Source organism: Actinia tenebrosa, unplaced genomic scaffold, assembly GCF_029948245.1.
Source record: "Actinia tenebrosa isolate PJP-AT-01 unplaced genomic scaffold, QUT_ActTen_1.0 PGA_scaffold11__36_contigs__length_13525064, whole genome shotgun sequence".
In the NCBI taxonomy this organism is placed as follows: Eukaryota; Metazoa; Cnidaria; class Anthozoa; order Actiniaria; family Actiniidae; genus Actinia; species Actinia tenebrosa.
Window position 1 is genome coordinate 10,163,582 of NW_028292571.1, and position 19,329 is coordinate 10,182,910.

Below are 19,329 nucleotides of genomic sequence, written 5' to 3' on the forward strand. Positions count from 1 at the left end.
CAGATCATCGTAATGGTTGGACGAGAGAACAGCCAGATCATCGTAATGGTTGGACGAGAGAACAGCCAGATCATCGTAATGGTTGGACGAGAGAACAGCCAGATCATCGTAATGGTTGGACAAGAGAACAGCCAAATTAACGTTATAACGGTCTTCACTTTTGTACGGGCATCAGCTTTCCTTTTGACAAATATTCTGATATGCATATTGTATATACACTTTCCTCCTCAGCAAAATATACAATGTCTATTGTGTCGTTTTCAATGGAAAAACCTTGGACTGCTGCAGAGTACCATCCTACTTTCCAACCACTATCTCCAATTTCTTCTCTTGACCACTTGACTTTCACTTTTTTCCCGACCACAAAGAATTGTTCATGGTCGGGAGCTTCAGGTTCTGGCATATCTTGATTAAATAGCGGCTTGGCTTGTAGCGTTTCACATTTCTGTCTCCGACTTTCCTTTAAAATACTTAAATAATCATACAGGGGTCTTAACATTTCTAAATGGATATTGTTTATATCGACACTGTCAGGAACTGGAAGGAAGCTTTTATCTTTGATATTTGACGAGTGGGTCCTTTTTTTGAATTTGTCAGTTGGGTTCAATATTGCCATTCTCCTCTCCTCTAAAATAATTTTAGGAATTAGAGAAAGCATTCTTCTTATTTCGTCTTCATGGCTTTTAAAGGCAAGTTGGTATCGGTTTTGTCTCAGTAAGAATATCCTCAGGCACAGTTCTTCTTTGTTACCTTGGGTTGGTAAGCCATGATAGTGAAGAATGTACCTCAGCTTCGCTACAGGTAATTTTCTTAGACGTGGTATGGATGATGGAACTGTCTGAAAATGTCCATTATAGAGCTGTTCTTTTAATGGTGGCTCGTCTCCCTCCGACGTTGCAATTCGTTCCACTAAGTGGTGTTTCTGCCCTTTTGTTGAAAGACCCATCTTTTTACAAACATCCCTTAAGGTTGCAACATTTTTAGAGAACCGTTTATGTCTCCTCCACCGTTCCCTTTCTTGATCTTCGATCACCTCTGTTGATATTCTTTCCCCTTCCTCTTGAAAATATCTAGCAACCTCTTTTTCAGGAAGCCACACCAAAAATGATATTGCAGGAAAGACACTCTCAGGAGGGTCACAATTCATCGCACTCATTATATCCAGAAGTCTCTCAGGTCTGAAGAGCCCTGGAGACTCGTCCCAGGGTCCGCAGATTATTTGATTTCTATCAAATGACAGATAATGAAGTTCTCCACCAGTAGCTAGCCATCTCATATAATCAGGAATTGGTTGCATTTCTTTTCTTGGCAGTGCTTCCCCTCGCCACTGTTCGTTTGGCCTGTAAAAGGTAGCCTCATACTTGTCAACCCAAGCAGTTCTAAATTGAGTATAATTATTATTAATCATCTGGTAGTCATCCAGATAGTTTCCTGAAATATTTTCCTGCTTCAAATTCCAAATTAGCTCAATGTCTTTCCAAACCCAGCTCTCCTCTATTACTTTGTATGACCAATCACACTCTTCTTTATTTTCTTCTGAAAGCGACAGAAAGTTTTTCAAGCGTTCCTCGTCGTTGAAGATATATTCTGATGACCTTATCCCCCTGTAGGCCTCCAACGCCTCCCCCCCATATTTTGCCTGGCTAAGGCAGGAAATAACATCATTTGTCATTGCTTCCATGTTCTCTTTGTGCTTGTTAGACCCGGGGTCTACTTGGCCTTGGTAAACTTTGTGAGCCGAAAATGGCCCGTGGCGAGATAGAGCCTCGTCCTCGATGGCGTGAACACGTTCAACGAAGTTTCTCTTGCTGTGATATTCCGCAAAAGATACTTGTGTAATCTTGTCAAGATTAAGAAGACGTAAAAGTCTAACAAGGAGCATTTGAACCAGGGGACTTGCTGGCTGTTCAGCTGGACCGTTGTCGACAATGAAAACAAAAATTGTCTTGAGACTTCCTTTCGAGGGGTCCCGGAAAACGCAATCCAAAGACGGTTTTGACATCAGAAGAAAGAGCTCATTAAATAATTTTATAGTTGTATTTTAAAAGCGTCACTGCTTTTCCAGTACGAGTAACATGAAGAAGAGTGTTAGAACTATGCAGATTCAAATGGAGGTCATTAACAGTAAGAGAGGACGGAATGCTTTCACGTTTTGTTATCAACGTCTTCATGAACAGGTGGGTCATAGGTGTCACTGCATCTGTTCTGCTTTGGTTCCAATCGTGGTCTGGGCACTCTATGGTCTTCCAAGCTTTTCCAGGCTTTTGAACAGGAGTTATTTCACCACATACAATTTTTTTGGCATCTTTAGAATCAATAAGTACGTTGTCTTTTCTTTTGTCACTTAAATCGCAAATATAATTTACATTGGCAGTGCTGTAGTGGAGATTTACTACAAGTTTATTTACAAGAGTTTTGGATTGGTGGTGCAAGGAAATTTTAGCGTTGACTTCCTTTCCATGATGATGTCTTAAGGCGCTTGCAGAATTTTTTTTATATGTCATTGTGTAGTTGAAACAAGTACTGAGAGAAATGTGAAAAGAGGGAGGTGAAACGGCGTTAATTACTTCTAAAGCTTGCCTCATGAAAGTGTTGTTATCTTTACTTCTAAACAACACATCATTCTTTAGTCGGGGGTGTGCCTCTAATCCTCCTCCTGAATTTTCTCTTTGATCCGCTTCACCAAAAACGTACTCTAAAACACTTGCTAGCTCAGGCCATTCCTCGCACTTCATCATTCTTCCTCTACTTTCTATATTGAGTTTCATTTCCTTATCCTTTCTAGCTTTGATTATTCTTTTCTGGAGACGGCTTTGCTGACTGTTTGTCATGTCGTTACGGACACATTGGGACGTAATCTTGATGTCAAGAAACTTTGAAATATTACCTTTAAGCTCGTCTCTGCAATTCATTACTGCGGTCTTATTTTTTACGCCTTGGAGTTTTGAAACGAAGTTAACACTTGTAGCATGTGCGAAAATTCCTTTAAGAATGTCTCGATCCCTTTTGGTATCCATCATCTCCAGAGACTTGTTGAAAATTCCTCCGATTTTCTGATCTATGTCATTGTTCATGGAATATTGGGAATCAATTGATAATTTTTGCAACTGTTCTATTACTACCTCGAACGTTTGGTTTCTGTTTTCCATAATGTACGATTTTCCATTAAGATAAAATTGTACAATGTTAAAGTATCGTCCGAAATAAGAAAATAAGTATGACGAAGGCATGGCACGGGGTTTCTCTGAGAAGATTCCTTCACTTTCTTGTTTGGTTGCGACGTATACTTTTCCTGCCTCCTGAACCGCAATGACTGCAGAAGATTTGATAAAGTTTCCCACAGCCAGCAATCCCGATAACTCAGCTGTTCTTTTACTTCCAGTTTTAATAGACATCTCTGTAACTATATCATTAATGTTTTTTTCCAGCGTTCCTTTCGCAATACCAAATTGAAACCCGTTCCCTCCATTTCTTGAATGTTTATTCGTTTCCGCCGTTCGACTCCAATTCTTTGCAGCCAATCTACCTCGCTTTCCCAACCAGTTCTTTGTGACTGCATTCATAGCTATCTGCACGTCTTCGGGTTTGTCATGATATCTTAAATTTTCTTCTTCGTGTTTTTTATTAATTGCTATTCCTCTTCCAACATCTTTATTTGGAACATTAGTTGCAGGCCTCGCAGTCTTGTTTCCCCTCGCGCGATACCATTTTCGTGAAACTAATGGAAGAGATAGCAAAGATTTAAGATTTCCGTTTTCGTCATTGGTATTACGAAGCTCCAATTGGTTACCTCTAGTATTATACCAAGACCGTGACAAACTTTGCATTGAAACGTAAAAGAAGTCATCTTTGTCTTTGCTGTTCTCGTCACTATCAAGATTCACAGGAGGTACAGAGGCACAGGAAGGGGAGGCAAGAGAAGAATTATTTACTTTATCGTCATCTTTGTCTTTGCTGTTCTCGTCACTATCAAGATTCACAAGAGGTACAGAGGCACAGGAAGGGGAGGCAAGAGAAGAATTATCTACACCATCGTCATCTTTGTCTTTGCTGTTCTCGTCACTATCAAGATCTATATACACAGAGGCACGCGGAATTGAGCACTTTTGCATCTCTTGTTTCCTTTTTTTCTGTGGTAAAGGTTTTCTTTTTTGTTTCTTGCCAGTGCTAGAAGGTACTAGTGGTGGAAAATCAAACTCTGTAAAAATAGTATCGTTTTGAGATGGAAAAATAGGGCAGAAATGGTTCGGCTGGAATGCTGTTCCTTTATTGTTATCAAGATTGCCGTCTCTAGTAAACATTATGTGAAGTACTCCGTCGCCCCTTTTTTTACCACGAGGATTAATAAGGCCATGGAAAAGTGGTCTGATGGCTAGATTTAACTCTGGATATACGGAAAAGATTGGTATACCAACGATAGATGAAAGCGCCATCATATGTATTAAACCAGACCAATTTCTTTGTATACATGTTTGTGTTGCTTGTTGTTTTAAGCAATGAAGTCTTTTATGTCCATCCATTACGTCGACCGACAGAGACATCACAAAGAGCGATGTTGTGCTGTAGTTTGTACTTGCGTCTGTAAACCTTTGTTGGTAAAGTTATATGTTTCATGTTAAAATCGTACAAAATCCTGAGATTAATTAATTTATATATATATAACATGTAATATTAATTTTCTTTGCATAATTTAAATTTTCTAATATTCCTTTCACCAGGAGACCAAAACATAGAGCTACATATTTAAATTCGCTTAAAGAATTAAGCAGCAAAGCACTTTTTAGCCAGAAACAAAGGTTCAACGAGAAATGTTGACCAGATCTTCATATAGATCTAACCGAAGGAATTATCGCTTTTCGCGGGAATCTATTTTAGAGCACTTAGCTTCATTAAAGTAATAAATTCTTGAAACCATTTCAAATCTAATAAATATCGATTTTCGAAATTTGAAATTTGAAATTTTTTTTTTAACTGTTGGCGCCCGGAGTCACGAGTCCAAATTTCTAGTGCGAACGTAGATTTAAACGTCCATCAAATCTTTGCCAACTGACTGAAATATCAATGGCGAAGTCGGCAAGGGTAGAAACTGGACTTTTCGGTTCCCTGGAAATAGCATTACAAGTTACGAAGTTACAAAATTAGGAAGTTAAAAAATTACGAAGTTACAGACTAAATCAGTATCTGTCATATTTCTGTCAACATATCGTGATTGGCCCGGGTCGCACTAGGTTTGGTAGAATTTGGTGTCTTAATCCGACTGAATCTGTCATCGCAAGACGATTTCTAGTGCGACCGTAAGTTTGCCCGTCCACGAAAAATTTGCCAAGCGACCAAATTATCAAAGGAGCCGTCGAACATGTTCGAAGCTGGAACTTTTGGTCAAAGTTTCTCTAAACAATAGAAATCGCAGCGAGAACTGTCATCGCTTGTTAGTATGGCTGTTAGAATAAAACCAGAGAGCGATTATTATGCCCCTAAAATGTGTTCTGAAAGGATACAATCCTACCAAAACTTTAAAAAAAGATTATTTTCTATCAATTACGAGTTTATTAGTGACTGCGGGTTGATACATTTCGATTTAAGACATTCAGATATCGCATCGTGTAAAACCAAATCAATTTGTTTAAAAGTTATAGAGTCAAAACTACAAGAAGGACAACAAATAAGCACAGTTTTAGGTACGCTTTGATTACGCGCCCGTTACTACTTCTGTTGAACGTTGACATTCAAAAATCGGTATAGATCTCTAGTGCGACCCTGTTCAAAATACCAGACATTTGTTGTTTCCGGTGTCAGGGTAAAAACTTTGTGGGGACTTTGGCGTGCAAAGTTTTAAATTTGGCTTCGCTTGTCATATATTTACAGAAAACCAGAAGCCTTTATATGTCTGATCAACTAGAGTGGAATATTTATTATTTCTGTCATTTAATATGAATATCTGCTTTTTCGGCATGTACTGTTGTCTTTGCTTACCTTGGATGATTTGCGTAGAAGTCGGCATTTAAGAATAACTCTGCAGCGGTCAGGAGACGAAGCACAGCATTTAAATTTTCTTCTCCACATAGTAGTAAAGAAACAGAATTAAAGAGACAGTTTCCGTTGCCAGTCGACTTGATTGGTGTGGAATCGGGGGGAATATCTCTTGGCATTATGCACCTAGATAATTCATCAATTTTCCACGTGCTGTCCCATGTGCTTGTCTGATCACTCTTCGGGAGATATTTTTCATATACCTCTACAAGGTAAAGAGCAACATCTCTATTTCCAGCTTCAATTGCTCGCTTCAAAGTAAACAAATCTGCGCTGACGGTTTTTTCACTTGGAATATTCATTTTTAAATTGAGTAACTCCGTAATCCGATGCAAGCACTCACTTCTACTACTACCGAAGTAATAAGTGATAAATACAAAACAATGCCGACTTTTATCTATGTGCGACGATTCGCCTTACCGTGATAATTGTGCAAATCATTTACTGAGTCGGTCATTGTGCAAACCCCGATTTGGCAGCTGTACATTAAGAAATTTTGGCCGTATAATAAAAGAAATCAAATAGTATGTGCCCAAAAAATGATGTTTATTCCTATGATAGAATCATTCCATAAATGCGAGAAAATAGAAACTTTCAAGAAAAACTAATTACAATTTCTTAACTATTTACATAAGATCTTATAAAACATCAATATCATGTTCTTCTTTGATATTTTTTGCCAGCCCCTCAGTTTCATCAAGCGTGAGCTCTTCTGTTTTTCCGTCATTTGTCCCCGCGTCTTCATATTTAGCTTTGCTTTGGCCTACCCAATTTAAGCTTTTCACTAGATCAGCCTGAGCAAGTTTCAGCTTAGAAAATAAGTCATGAAGTACGTTTTCTTCAGCTTCAATGATTTCCTTATTTTCTACAGTGACTTGGTTTAGCTCTACAATTCTTTGATATGAAGCATTTCGATCAAAATCTGCCTTCGAAAGTTTTTCAATATTTTTCAGTAGGTTTCGTTTCCTCTGCTCGCCTATTTCATCATTTATTAAGTGTTTATCAGCTTCTACTTTTAGTAGTTCTGTGTATCTTAGAGTCCATTCAGTGTCAATTATTCCATGTTGCTCCTGAATGGACCACGAACCATAAATGGGATGCCTGCTAATCTTTTTTCCAAAATCGTTCCAAAATTCCCTTCTTTGCCGCTCAAACCAGGTGATGCTTGGCGTATCAATCTCTATCTTGCTGTAGGTCTTCATTCGCTTCCGTGGATCCAAATTGGATTCGGAAGGATCAAAACATCTTTTTTGAGGTGGAGCAGAACAATTACCCGATGTTGAAGGTCTTTCAGTAAATCGCATGTGAACTTGGGACGCTGGTGGCTGGGAATTTTCAATATTGGTCATCACTTGTCGCAGCCGCAGCATGCTCTCTTGTTTCGTGGACAACGATACCATTCTATGGGTGAACTTGAAGATTGCCTTCATGCGCGGTTTTTCTTTAGAAATTAATTCTCTTAATTTCTCAAGCGTCATATCTAGAGCGATGCTCGGAAACTCTATAACTAAATCTTGGTTTTCGTCGATCACATGCACTGTTGCATACATTTTCTGTGTCATACTAACGGTATAAAAATTATAAATGAATATTGGGTCAAGAGAGGGTGTTAATAAATACTGGAGAAGAAACCGGAAATCACAGCTTGCATAAGATTTCACGGAACACACAGACTTTTCTGTGTTAATCCTTATAGATTACAAAATACCGGAAATAGAGCTTTGTCGGACCCCTCTGACAGAAATATGATTAAAAGTTGCTTTCGATCTTTATATGCATAATTACTTTGACAATGAATCCGAAATTGAGCTCGCGGTAAATTATTAGCCTTCCCGCCAACTTCCCGCTATTTGAGCGTTATTTACACGAAGGAAAAAGGTCTTAATCTTAAAATGTCTAAATCAGCCCGTAATAAATAGAGCTTTTGTTAAGGGTCATGATGATGTATGGTTTGTATTTTTGAACTCGTTGGGGTCTATTGCATAGCAACAACGTCGATGTATCGAAAGCATTTTATAAAGTGCGATGCTTAAACCAAAACAAGCGACAACAACATGCCTATGATCGCTTCCGAGAAGGACTCGGGCAGGAAAATCACATGAAGTCATGACGTCAGCGTATTCGAAACGTTCCGGTTACGAAATGTTAAGTTCCGTTTTTGGTGGAAAATTGTTCCGGATTCATCCGGACTAGTGTGGACGGAATGCCTAACCGGATAAATAAAGTTGCGGATTCAAATTTATCCGGCATAGTGTGGACGGGGCTCAGTGACCAGCAAAAACAGAACCAGCAATTAAAAAAATTATTCTTCATTTTTTCTTACATTTCGTTTCTTAGAAATTATACCAAAAATGTTCATAGCACCATAATTTTTTCTTCTGGGATTGATCCTAAAAATAGTCATGGAATTGAATTATGCTATATAAAAGATTACTAAAATTCGTAATTTCAAATCAAAGTAAACAAAGGAATGAACAATAACAAAGATATCATTTAAACCAAGTATTTAGCTTGATTTTTTAATGTTTTTTCTTAAAGCGTCTTGGGCTTTTCTTAGGGTACTTCGAGCTATATCGAAATTCGATTGGAGTCCTCTTAGTTCAATCATCTGTTGCTCGGTCTTGGCAGACTCAGTCTTCATTAGCTCCTTTATCTTGTCACTTAGAGTTTCACACTCTCTCTTAGCTAATTGAACTCTTTCTTTATTTTTTTCTAATGTTCCTTTCTTCATACTCGTGGATGCCATACGGACACCACTGCTTTCTCCTAAAAGGATTTCAGTTTTCTTTAATCGCCAAGCATTGTGTATTTCCTCATGAATTTGAGTTTTTTTCAAATTAGACTTGGCAAGAATTTTGGCCTTTGCATTCCAGAAGATTCGCCTTTCTTTTTCTTTGCCACGTGCATCTTCAATCTCCTTTTCCTTGTATATTTTGATCCCTTTAAGTAGCCATGCTTCGGGTGATTTAAGGCCCATTACAGTAGCCTGCTCAGGGATAGGTTCCTTGTTTGGTTCTTTTTCACAGACTTGCTTCACAGAAGAGGTTGATGTGGGTGGGCACACTGATTCACCAAGGTCGAAGACGGTTTGTTCTTTCTTTTCCGGAGGATATGTAGGATCTCTTTTTTCCTCAACAAAACGCATGTAGTGGCCTACTCCCTCAGTGTATGAGACCGCTTTAACTGCGACGCGTGCCTCTTGTCGTAGGGAAATACGAACGCCAGATGAAGGAAAAAGGAATCGAAAATCGTGGGGCAGCAAATCCGGAACTTCTTCCATTATTCTAGTTCTCAAATCCGAAAGAAAACATCCTGGATTAACTTCAAAAAGAGAACTGGAAGGCACATCGTTTTCATCATTTATCAAAGTCAAAACATCCATGATTACTCGGTGATGAGTATAGTTTAAACTTGCGCTTTTATGCTTCCCTACGGATGAAATCCAATTAGCGAAAACAGCCCACCCATTATACTCGGCGTATTAGTCATATCCGCAGGAAATAGGGAGGATCAAACCAATCAGTGTTAGCCATACACATCCCACTACGAGCGTGCATCAACGATCTAAAATATGTCCGCTCTTTTTGTTGGTGTGAACAGCGTTTTAAAAGGGTTTCATGCCACTCAAGCTGTGCTTGAAGTGGGCAAAGAATATATTCTGACGAAAATGAATTCCGTGCATGATGAGAATGCATTTTTTGTTTTAAGTAAGGATGGGACTATCCAAGCATCTATGCCAAGAGAGCTGGCGAGACTTATTGCTCCATTTAAAGTTCGGGGGCAAGTGTTGTGCATCGTGTGGTAAGTAAAAATTCATATTAAGAATTAACAAAATAAAAATAAAAATGCAAAAGCTCGACGATTTTTTTTTACTATTTTCAGTTCCCCCACAGCCGGCCTCAGAGAATCAAACAAAGGTTTATTTGAAGTGGGAGGTGGCATTGTCATGCCTTGCATTTACTGCATACAATGCAAAAGCGAAAACGTTGCCCGGACTCTTGCAGGAATTATCCCGAATAGTCATCTGCGCAAACTAAAGGTTAGTAAGAATCAATTGTCCGAGGTTGGCAAACATTCACGTCTTCATTACGACAAGTAATTATATACTTATCAATCATATGCGACTTTATAAGACCCAAAGTGACAGTGTCATTTCAGTCTATTATGTTGTCACGTTTGGGAACCTGATTCAAAATTTTGTAAATACTATTGACCCAAGACTCGGTACCCACAACAAACTCTTTTTGGACCATGTAAAGCATTCGGCTTGCCATTGCTACTTTTAATACGAAATGATTGAATTTGAACTGATTTTGAAAATATGTTTATGAAGTTTGTTTGTCGCTAGATAACTATGAAAACTATTTTACCTTGGTTGTTTTTTTCAAGCCAATTTTTTATCCGTCTATTCGGAAGTGTTTTCAAATGCCGTTGTTGCTGCCGTTGTACGTGTTGAAGTATCATCTAAATATTACTAAAAAAAGTAAATTTATACGCGTCTTTTTATAAATTCAGGAACAAAACGATACTATAAAGGATCAAGAAATAAATGTCGGTAGCAGAAGCTCCTGTAGTGCACAGGATTCGGAAGACTGCAAGGACAATGAAAACCACGATGACAGTGAAGAAAGTGATAGCTATCGATATCAGGAGCAAGACGACCCTGGACAAGAAACGTTCTATGCAGAATACCAACAAGCCCAAGAACCAATTGACTTTGACGAGGAAGACAACTACGATTACGATCTGGTTCCATCTTCAGTATCCCCGCCAGGCATAACAGATGATTGGGATGTTTATTTTCAAGGATTACCCCAACTGAACCAGCTGTAATATGTGTACTCGGTTTTAAATTATGAAATGTGAAAAGACATGAACAAATTCGAACTTACATGTAATAAATCAATACTGTTAGTTTTTACTATGTTTGTGTCTTAGAATTTACCTCATAATTTTGAATTTTGCAAACTATTAAACATTGTATACTGTTTTAATACTCTTTGCAGTTGCATTTTGCCGTATGCAAGGTCTACATGTTACACTTAAAACCAAAAATTTTGAATCTAAATCAGGTATATACCCATGTGGGCCACGATCGATAATAAGATTTGCCACTTTTTCCGATATATTTGCTTTGCATTGAGTAAAAGCAGATATTTCAAAAAAATTTGAAATTTTACTGAAAACCTGACACTTTCCCATCTTCCTGTAATTCCAGTAAATTAATTAGATTATTAATTTTAGTTGATTAATTAATCTTCCCAAGGATAATTGACGATTTTAATTGACCCCTTTCATTTCTATCATTGAGTTATCCATCTTTTAACAACATTGCCAGGATTCCAATTAACCATACAATAAACCATACCTTGGAAATCCAACTTTTACAGACCACCCCTCCCTTGGATTTTCCAAAGAACTCAAGATACCCCTCCCTTGGAAATCCAACTTTTACAGACCACCCCTCCCTTGGATTTTCCGAATGTCCTCAATAGGGGGTGTGCGGACTAAAAATGCAACTGCCCATTGTAAGTCGAGTGCTTCATGCCTCACTTACACCGCCGAAATTTATGCATCCTAGGCGGTTTTTGGGAAAGAAAGTTATAGTTTCCCGAGTTCCAACCATAGTTCTGCGAAATATTCATTATTTTGCTGGAATAAACTAATGGTTGCTCCCTACTGGTTTATTTTCCAGTAAATTTATTTCATGGCGGACGACACGAGGGGTTCACCTCCGCCATCTTGGAAAGATGAGATGTTGGGAATGTTCAACACATTCAAACAGGAGATCACTAATCAGATTCAGGAGCAGCTTGGACCTGTTGACGACTCAGATTCTGAACACAGCGTTTCCTCAGGAGAAAAGGACAGGGATTCGTCACAAGTCAATAACCTTCTCGACGATTATGTGGGTAATACCACTTCTGGTTTCGACAATCTTGCAGATGAATTCTCTACATCAGATAAGACTGGACCAGCCGTTGATTCTAAATTAGCCACCATGGTGGAGGAACTGGTTAAAGAAAAGCTACCCAAGTCAAAACTCGACGATTTGATGTCAAAATATCTTCGACCAGAAAATTGCAAATTGCTGGTCTCACCCAAAGTCAATAGAGCTGTTTGGAATCAGTTAAGCCAGAATACCAAAGCCACAGATAGGGCTTTTCAAAAGTCTCAACAGTATTTTATTACTGCCATGTATGCCATGATGTCTGCCTGCGAGAAGGCAACAGGAGAGATGAAGTCTGTTCTTGCACACTCTTTAGTCCTTGCCTTGGCAGGTAATCGAGAACTGAACCTTCGCCGGCGGGAGTCCTTAAGGCCTGAATTAAATTCGCAGTTTGCTTCGCTTTGCAACCCTACTACGCCGATTACAGATCAGCTGTTTGGGGATGACATTGGAAAAGAAATTGACGAGGTAAATAAGGCAAACAAGCTTTCAAAGAAAATGTCATCCAAGAGAGGCAGTCGTAAAGGTTATCACCCCTACAACAGCCAAAGCCGGCAAAGATCCTCTTCATCTTCAAGAGATGGCAGAGCTTATGGCTCAAGGTCTTTTTTAGGAGAGAGAAGCTCCTACCGCAGGAGGGGAGGAGCCAGACTACGCACTCAGACCGACAAAGAGTCTCATCAATAATTTCCAGAGCTCAGGTTAGTTACATGACTCAAATTCATGCTATTATTGGGTCAGAGACACCATTTAGAGCTGGCCAATTACAACACTGTTTAGAGGAATGGAAAACAATTACCTTGGACCCCTTTGTCTTACAATGTGTGTCTAATTGTGAACTTGAATTTGATTGCATTCCTATGCCATCAAATGGCTCTTCAAGTTCCTTACACCCAGAATTCAAATTCACATTGACAGAACAACAAGCTGTTGATAGAGAGATTGACACCTTTTTGGAAAAGCAAATTATTGAACGGTGTCAGTCAGAACGTGGGGAGATTATTTCACCTATATTTCTAATACCTAAGAAGGAACCTGGGGTCTACAGAATGATTTTCAATTTAAAGTCCCTTAACCAATCAGTGACTTACCATAACAATATCCATACCAATATCTCCGGCCTATAGAATGTTTCTCAAGTTTGCATGGAGGGGATACCTGTTTCGATTTCGGGCCCTACCAATGGGGTTGACAAGTAGTCCACGTATTTTTACGAAGGTCCTCAAACCTGTTTTTTCCACTTTACGAACTCAATATGGACATAATTGCCTGGGATATCTTGATGACTCTTTCTTCACGGACGATACTGAAGATGCCTGTCGTGAGGCTACCATACATGCAGCTCAGCTGTTTACTCGTCTAGGTTTTGTCATTCACCCAACCAAGTCTATATTCAATCCTACACAGTCATTAGAGTTTTTGGGTTTCGTGTTAAATTCTGACACCATGACAGTTTGTTTGACCCCAAGGAAGATTGAGAAAATTGTCCTTATGTGTCAGAAGTATTTATGTGGACAGGCATATACCATTCGGGAAGTTGCATCATTGATAGGAACTTTGGTATCAACATTTGCTGGGGTGGAGTTTGGCCCGCTGTATTATAGAAATTTAGAATGGGACAAAGATGTGTCCCTAAAAGCTACCCAAGGGGATTTTGATGAGAAAATGTCCCTTTCCAGGGAAAGTCTCCAAGAATTAGAATGGTGGGTCAGTTCCCTCCCTGCTGCAAGGAGAAACATTGTGCATGGTATCCCAACCATGATTCTTACGTCTGACGCATCTTCTGTGGGTTGGGGTGCTTGGACTTCCCAAAGTCAAACCCAAGGTCTATGGTCCCAAGTGGAGAGGAAATATCATATCAATGTCCTGGAGATGCTCGCAGTTAAACTGGGGCTCATGTCCCTTTTTGAATCAGTATCCAACCAACACATTAGGATCTTATCTGACAATACTACCACAGTGTCCTATATTAATGCTATGGGAGGTTGTAAGAGTAAGGAATGCACTCAGATTGCTAAGGACATTTGGTTATGGGCCATCAGTCGGCACCTCTGGCTCTCAGCGGCTCATCAGCCGGGGCAGCTGAATGCCATTGCAGACTCACTGTCGCGCCATTTTGAGGATGAGATAGAATGGCAGCTGAATCCTATTCTATTTGACAGAATCTGTGGGTTGTATGGGGTCCCTGAGATTGATCTGTTTGCCAGTCGAATCAACCATCAAACGAATACCTATGTTTCTTGGAAACAAGATCCCTGTGCAACCTATGTCGATGCTTTCACTGTGAATTGGTCCCAGTTCTCTAACAGTTATATGTTTCCACCATTCTGTTTAATCAGTAGATGTCTCCAAAAAATATTTTTGGAACAAGCAACAGTGACCATCATAGTACCTCTGTGGACCACACAAGCTTGGTTTACAAGGCTTCTAAGTCTCCTGATCCATCGGCCCAGAATGTTCCTTGTCACCAGGAAAGTGCTTTGCCATCCAGTTCACTGAGATGTTCATCCGCTGAGCCGCAAACTGCAACTCATGGCATGCAAGGTATCAGGCAACAGTTCATTGAATGCAACATTTCTGAGGACATTACCAATGTCCTCATGTCCTCATGGAGGCCAAGTACACAGAAGCAATATGATGTTCACATCAGGAGGTGGGGTGAATTTTGTCTACAGAGGAAAGTTGATTCATTGCGCCCAAATATCAATGATGTGTTAGAGTTTCTGCACAGTTTACACATCAAAGAGCTATCCTATTCCACAATTAATACAGCACGTTCGGCTTTGTCGAACTATTTAATGGGATTTGAATTTCCTGGTACTCACTACACAATTACTGATCACCCCTTTGTTGTACGCTAGTTGAAGGGAGTGTTTAATTTTGTCAAACCTACTCCTCGTTATCAGGAGACTTGGGATGTCAACCCAGTACTGAAATACATAGAGCTATGGTCGCCGTTGGAGAAACTTTCATTAAAGGAACTAACATTCAAATTAGTTATTTTGCTAGCACTCACATCTGGACAAAGATGTCAGACATTATCATTTCTCGATATTGATGATATGAAAGAGAATGCGGATTATTATTTGTTCTACATACGGGATCATGTCAAGCAAGACAGACCGGGAAAGATTTTTGCATCGTTTATTGTTAAGAAGTACATTAAACAGGAACTCTGTGTTTATTCCACTCTTCGACACTATCTTGAAGTGACAAAGAGTGTACGTAATGAAGGCAATTCACGACTGCTCATATCCTACGTGAAGCCTTATCGACCGGTTAGTACTAGTACTATAAGTCGATGGATTAAAACTGTCCTCCAAGCAAGTGATGTTGATACAACAAAGTTCAAGGCTCACAGCACCAGAGCAGCTGCTACATCCAAAGCAAGCCAGATGATTCCAACTGATGAAATATTGAAGCACATAGGATGGTCTCAAGTTTCAACTTTCCAGACATTCTATAATAAACCTGTGCTTACTGATTTTGCTGCAGCGGTATTAAGATAAATTGTTATTGTCATAATAAAGTTTTGTTTTGTTTGTCAATAGTGGTTGTGTCCACAATAATTGCTTTAAAGTCTCATGTTAACCGGAAGTGACGTCACCGTGATTTGGTAGAATTGAAAAATTAAACGAGCCTTACCTGTAAGGTGAAGTTTGATTGTGATTCTACCAAATCCAGGGTGACGCGCTGAGGGTTAACATGCCCTCCCTTACAGTTATTCTGCTTTCCCACCCGTGCTTTTTACCCGTTTTTTCTCTATATCGTGTCCACAACAGTTAAAACTCTGAGCATCCACGGCAGCACGTGTGCATCTCATGTTAACCCTCAGCGCGTCACCCTGGATTTGGTAGAATCACAATCAAACTTCACCTTACAGGTAAGGCTCGTTTAATTTTTCAATTCTTATTCGTACGGGAGTCTTTTCAGCGAATATTTACCAGCATTATTCGCTCCCGTCACTCTCGTTGGAAGTATTCGCGATTGTTATTCCTACGGGAGTCGGAGTTCAGCGAATATTGTTGGTAAATATTTGCTGAACAGACTCCCGTACCTATAGCAATTGCAAATAATTCGTACGGGAGTGAAAAATGTTGATAAATATTCGCTGAACCGCGACTCCCGTACGAATAACAATCGCGGTTATTCGTACGGGAGTAAAAAATGTTAATAAATATTCGATAAAACCCGAATTCCGTACGAATAACAATCGCAGTTATTCGTACGGGAGTGAAAAATGTTGGTAAATGTATTCGCTGAACGTAACAGACTCCCGTACGAATAAGAAGATACCATAAATATCATAAATGTATGTAATTTAGGCTGTGAGTGGGCCGTGAGACGCACTCTACGCCTGGGATGTATTCTATTTGTAAAAACACGACATTTCAATCATAAAAGGCAAGCCTGTCATTCTCTATCCCTTCCAGTCTTGGTCATATTATGAAGCATTTGTAAACGAAACCAAGGCTGATCAGGATGGATTTCTAATCTACTTTGGTTTGTATTTTTAAATTTAAAAATAAAACTCCTGCCCCTTTGTAGGCGTTGTCCGACCATATTTAAAAGTATCCTTTTTTCAAATGATCGGACTATATTTAAGGATATCCTTGAACATATTTAAGAGTATCCTTTTTCAAATGACCATATTTAAGGGTATTCTTATTTTAAAAAATAAAAATAAATAAAGGGTATCCTTGACCATGTTTAAGAGTTTCCTTTTTCTTTTAAATAACAATATTTAAGGGTATCCTTGACCATGTTTAAGAATATCCTTTTTTCAAATGACCATATTTGAGGCTATCCTTGACCGCAATTAAACTAGCTGAAAATCTTGTATCGTATAGAAAAGGTCTCCAGGACTGGATCAGTCTCTACCTTGAGTTTTTTAAAGTCATACAGAATCTACTCTTTGTGATTATTCTATGCTGAGAGTGGTAGGGAGTAAAATGGATAAATTGAATTATGGCCCCCAAATGGGTTTCACTGTGAAGCCAAAATACATACTGGGGAAGACTACCATTTTTGTAAAGAAACTTCAAGTGATTGTACTCCGCTTAATTTTAATTTTCTTGGTGCTTGTGAGATTGCTCATAATTACTATATAAACAGCCAGTCGCGGACCAAGTCCCATGTGATTTTTTGCAAAAGAGATGGCTGACTTAACTGTTAATTCTAAACATGAGCAAAAGGGAATTGAGTAGACGCTTAAAAATATATATTTCCAAATTGACAATGAAAAGCAATTATTTTTAATTTTTTTGTTTGGATACGATGGGGTTCGAACCAATCCATAAAAACTAAAAAGAAAAAAAAAAAAAAAAAAGCCGATTCAAATTTGCCATACCCCCGAGACATCCGCAGAGCTGAGGCGTCGTATGGACTTCGGACCTGACGGCGATTAAATCCTTCTGCCCTTGGGTGCACGAATTACGCAAGAAAATGTTCTAGCCGAAGCATCAGGGGAGAGACCAGCCGGCCCCCAGACCATATCGGCTAATCCCTTGCATCTCTGCCACGCACGGAATCGGTTGAAAATATCATGTTCAAAAGTCTAGTCACTTCGGTGTATTGTTTTCACGGCTATTGTTGTGCTGATTCCGTAGAGAACCGTGGCTCAGTGGCATAAACTTGGGCATCGAAGAAAATGAGTCAAGCCCTGTTTGAGGAGGGTTAGTTTTTGGATGGGTGACCTAAAAATTATACATACTCAAACAAACTTTAGATCATGAATCTATAAAACAAAATAATCTCTTTAAAGCGAAAGAGAGAGTGGCTTGACGTTTCTCTTGAAAAATTACTTTAAATCAGAACTAGAATTCCTTTCAGTTGTGAAACGGTCAAAAGTTAAAAACTGCGGGGCATTTAATCCGAACCACGCCTGGAAGTTGGTCTACATTTATTGTAATTCTTCATTTTGTGTTGGCAAAAACATACTAACTTTTCGATGATGAAAAATGTCCTTTCAATGGCTGTGAATAAATAGTACCTCATGGTCTCACGCTTAGTTCACATCTATTGAAAGAACCTTTGAAGCTCCTCAGTCAATCCTCTTGAACCATTTAACCGTATAACATCAATTTCTTCTGTTCTTTATTTTAATTCTATTTATTTGTTTATTTATTTTGTTTTAAATTGACCAAAAAATATAGAGTTTCGAAGTTGAAAAAGTTCCCTTCAATGAACGCAAAAAAGTACTGAGTTCCCTCATGACCTCATACTTATTTCAAATCCAGTGAGAGGACCTTTGAAGCTTCTAATCAACTCTTGGACCATTTTCGTCCTTCTGATCTATATTTTTGTTTGTTTACTTGGTGTATTCTATGAGTTGACCAAAATATATAGCTTTAAGAAACTGTAAAAGGTCCCTTCAATGGATGTGAAAAAGTAGCTACCTCATGGTCTCACGCTTAGTTCACATCCAGTGAAAGGACCTTTGAAGCTCCTCAGTCAACTCCTGATCGTCCATTATCATTTTCGCCCATTAAGTTTTTCTCTGATCTTTTTGTTTGTTTGTTTGTTTGTTTTCGTTTTTGATTTTGTTTAATATTTATTATTATTATTTTTGATTTAATTTCAACAAAATAATTATAGAGTTTCGAAGTCGTGAAAAAAGTCCCTTCAATGGAGGCGAAAAAGTACGCTCCCTCTCATGTTTTTTGCGCTTAGTTCACATCCAGTGCAAAGGAACCTTTGGACCTCCAAATCAACCCTCTTGAACCATTTTCGTCCATTTAAGTTTATCTTTATATGTTAATTATTTTGCTAACTTGAAGTTCACATAGTAAAATGACTTTTGAAGCTTCTAATCCAGTCCTAAACCACATTCATTTGCCCATTATTTCTTTTTATAGAACATAGAGAAAAAAGGAAATCTTTTACAAGCTTCAAGTTTTTCTTTTTCATAATCGAAAAGTTAATATATTCTTCTAAACGCGGATGAAAGAAGCTATACATTAAAAGTAGCTTTTAAAAACATAATGATTCACTATGGCTTAGAAGTTGACTAAGGAGCTTCAAAGGTCCTTTCACTAGCTGTGAACTATGCGTGAAGCCATGTGTTAGCTACTTTTTCACATCCATTGAAAGGAGTTTTTTGAACTTCCATAAGTTATATATCCTTTTTTGTCAAAGGAGAACAAAAAAATAAATGCTTTGATTTGAAAAAGGGTAAAGAGGCCTGTCCACAGGTGTGAAAGTCACAATCTGGTTTCTAATATGAAATAGGGGCTGGGCTACCTGTGGTATATTCACCTTCGTCGCACCACAGGCAGTCCATACTTTTAAATAGTAAAAAATAAACGCACACCATAAATACATATATTTTGAAAAAACATAAAAATCAC

General features: G+C 38.7%; 2 protein-coding genes across 2 annotated transcripts; both read left to right on the plus strand.

The window, feature by feature from the left end:
- Nucleotides 1-9,606: 9,606 nt before the first annotated feature.
- LOC148912510 (uncharacterized) lies at nt 9,607-11,024 on the plus strand. Its single transcript, XM_089027835.1, has 3 exons — nt 9,607-9,831; nt 9,913-10,069; nt 10,546-11,024. Exons 1-3 carry the CDS (start codon nt 9,698-9,700, stop codon nt 10,861-10,863), a joined length of 609 nt encoding a protein of 202 aa, XP_088883961.1. The 5' UTR covers nt 9,607-9,697; the 3' UTR covers nt 10,864-11,024.
- A 2,138-nt stretch (nt 11,025-13,162) lies between these two features.
- LOC116305584 (uncharacterized) lies at nt 13,163-15,489 on the plus strand. Its single transcript, XM_089027191.1, has 3 exons — nt 13,163-14,263; nt 14,323-14,832; nt 14,887-15,489. Exons 1-3 carry the CDS (start codon nt 13,163-13,165, stop codon nt 15,487-15,489), a joined length of 2,214 nt encoding a protein of 737 aa, XP_088883317.1.
- Nucleotides 15,490-19,329: the final 3,840 nt, after the last annotated feature.

Coding starts and splice junctions, on each gene's coding strand:
- LOC116305584 (XM_089027191.1), top strand. CDS start 13,163: ATGGGGTTGACAAGTAGTCCACGTATTTTTACGAAGGTCCTCAAACCT. Junction 14,264..14,322: donor CCTATGTCGATGCTTTCACT/GTGAATTGGTCC, acceptor TTTAATCAGTAG/ATGTCTCCAAAAAATATTTT. Junction 14,833..14,886: donor TTACTGATCACCCCTTTGTT/GTACGCTAGTTG, acceptor CCTCGTTATCAG/GAGACTTGGGATGTCAACCC.
- LOC148912510 (XM_089027835.1), top strand. CDS start 9,698: ATGAATTCCGTGCATGATGAGAATGCATTTTTTGTTTTAAGTAAGGAT. Junction 9,832..9,912: donor CAAGTGTTGTGCATCGTGTG/GTAAGTAAAAAT, acceptor TACTATTTTCAG/TTCCCCCACAGCCGGCCTCA. Junction 10,070..10,545: donor GTCATCTGCGCAAACTAAAG/GTTAGTAAGAAT, acceptor TTATAAATTCAG/GAACAAAACGATACTATAAA.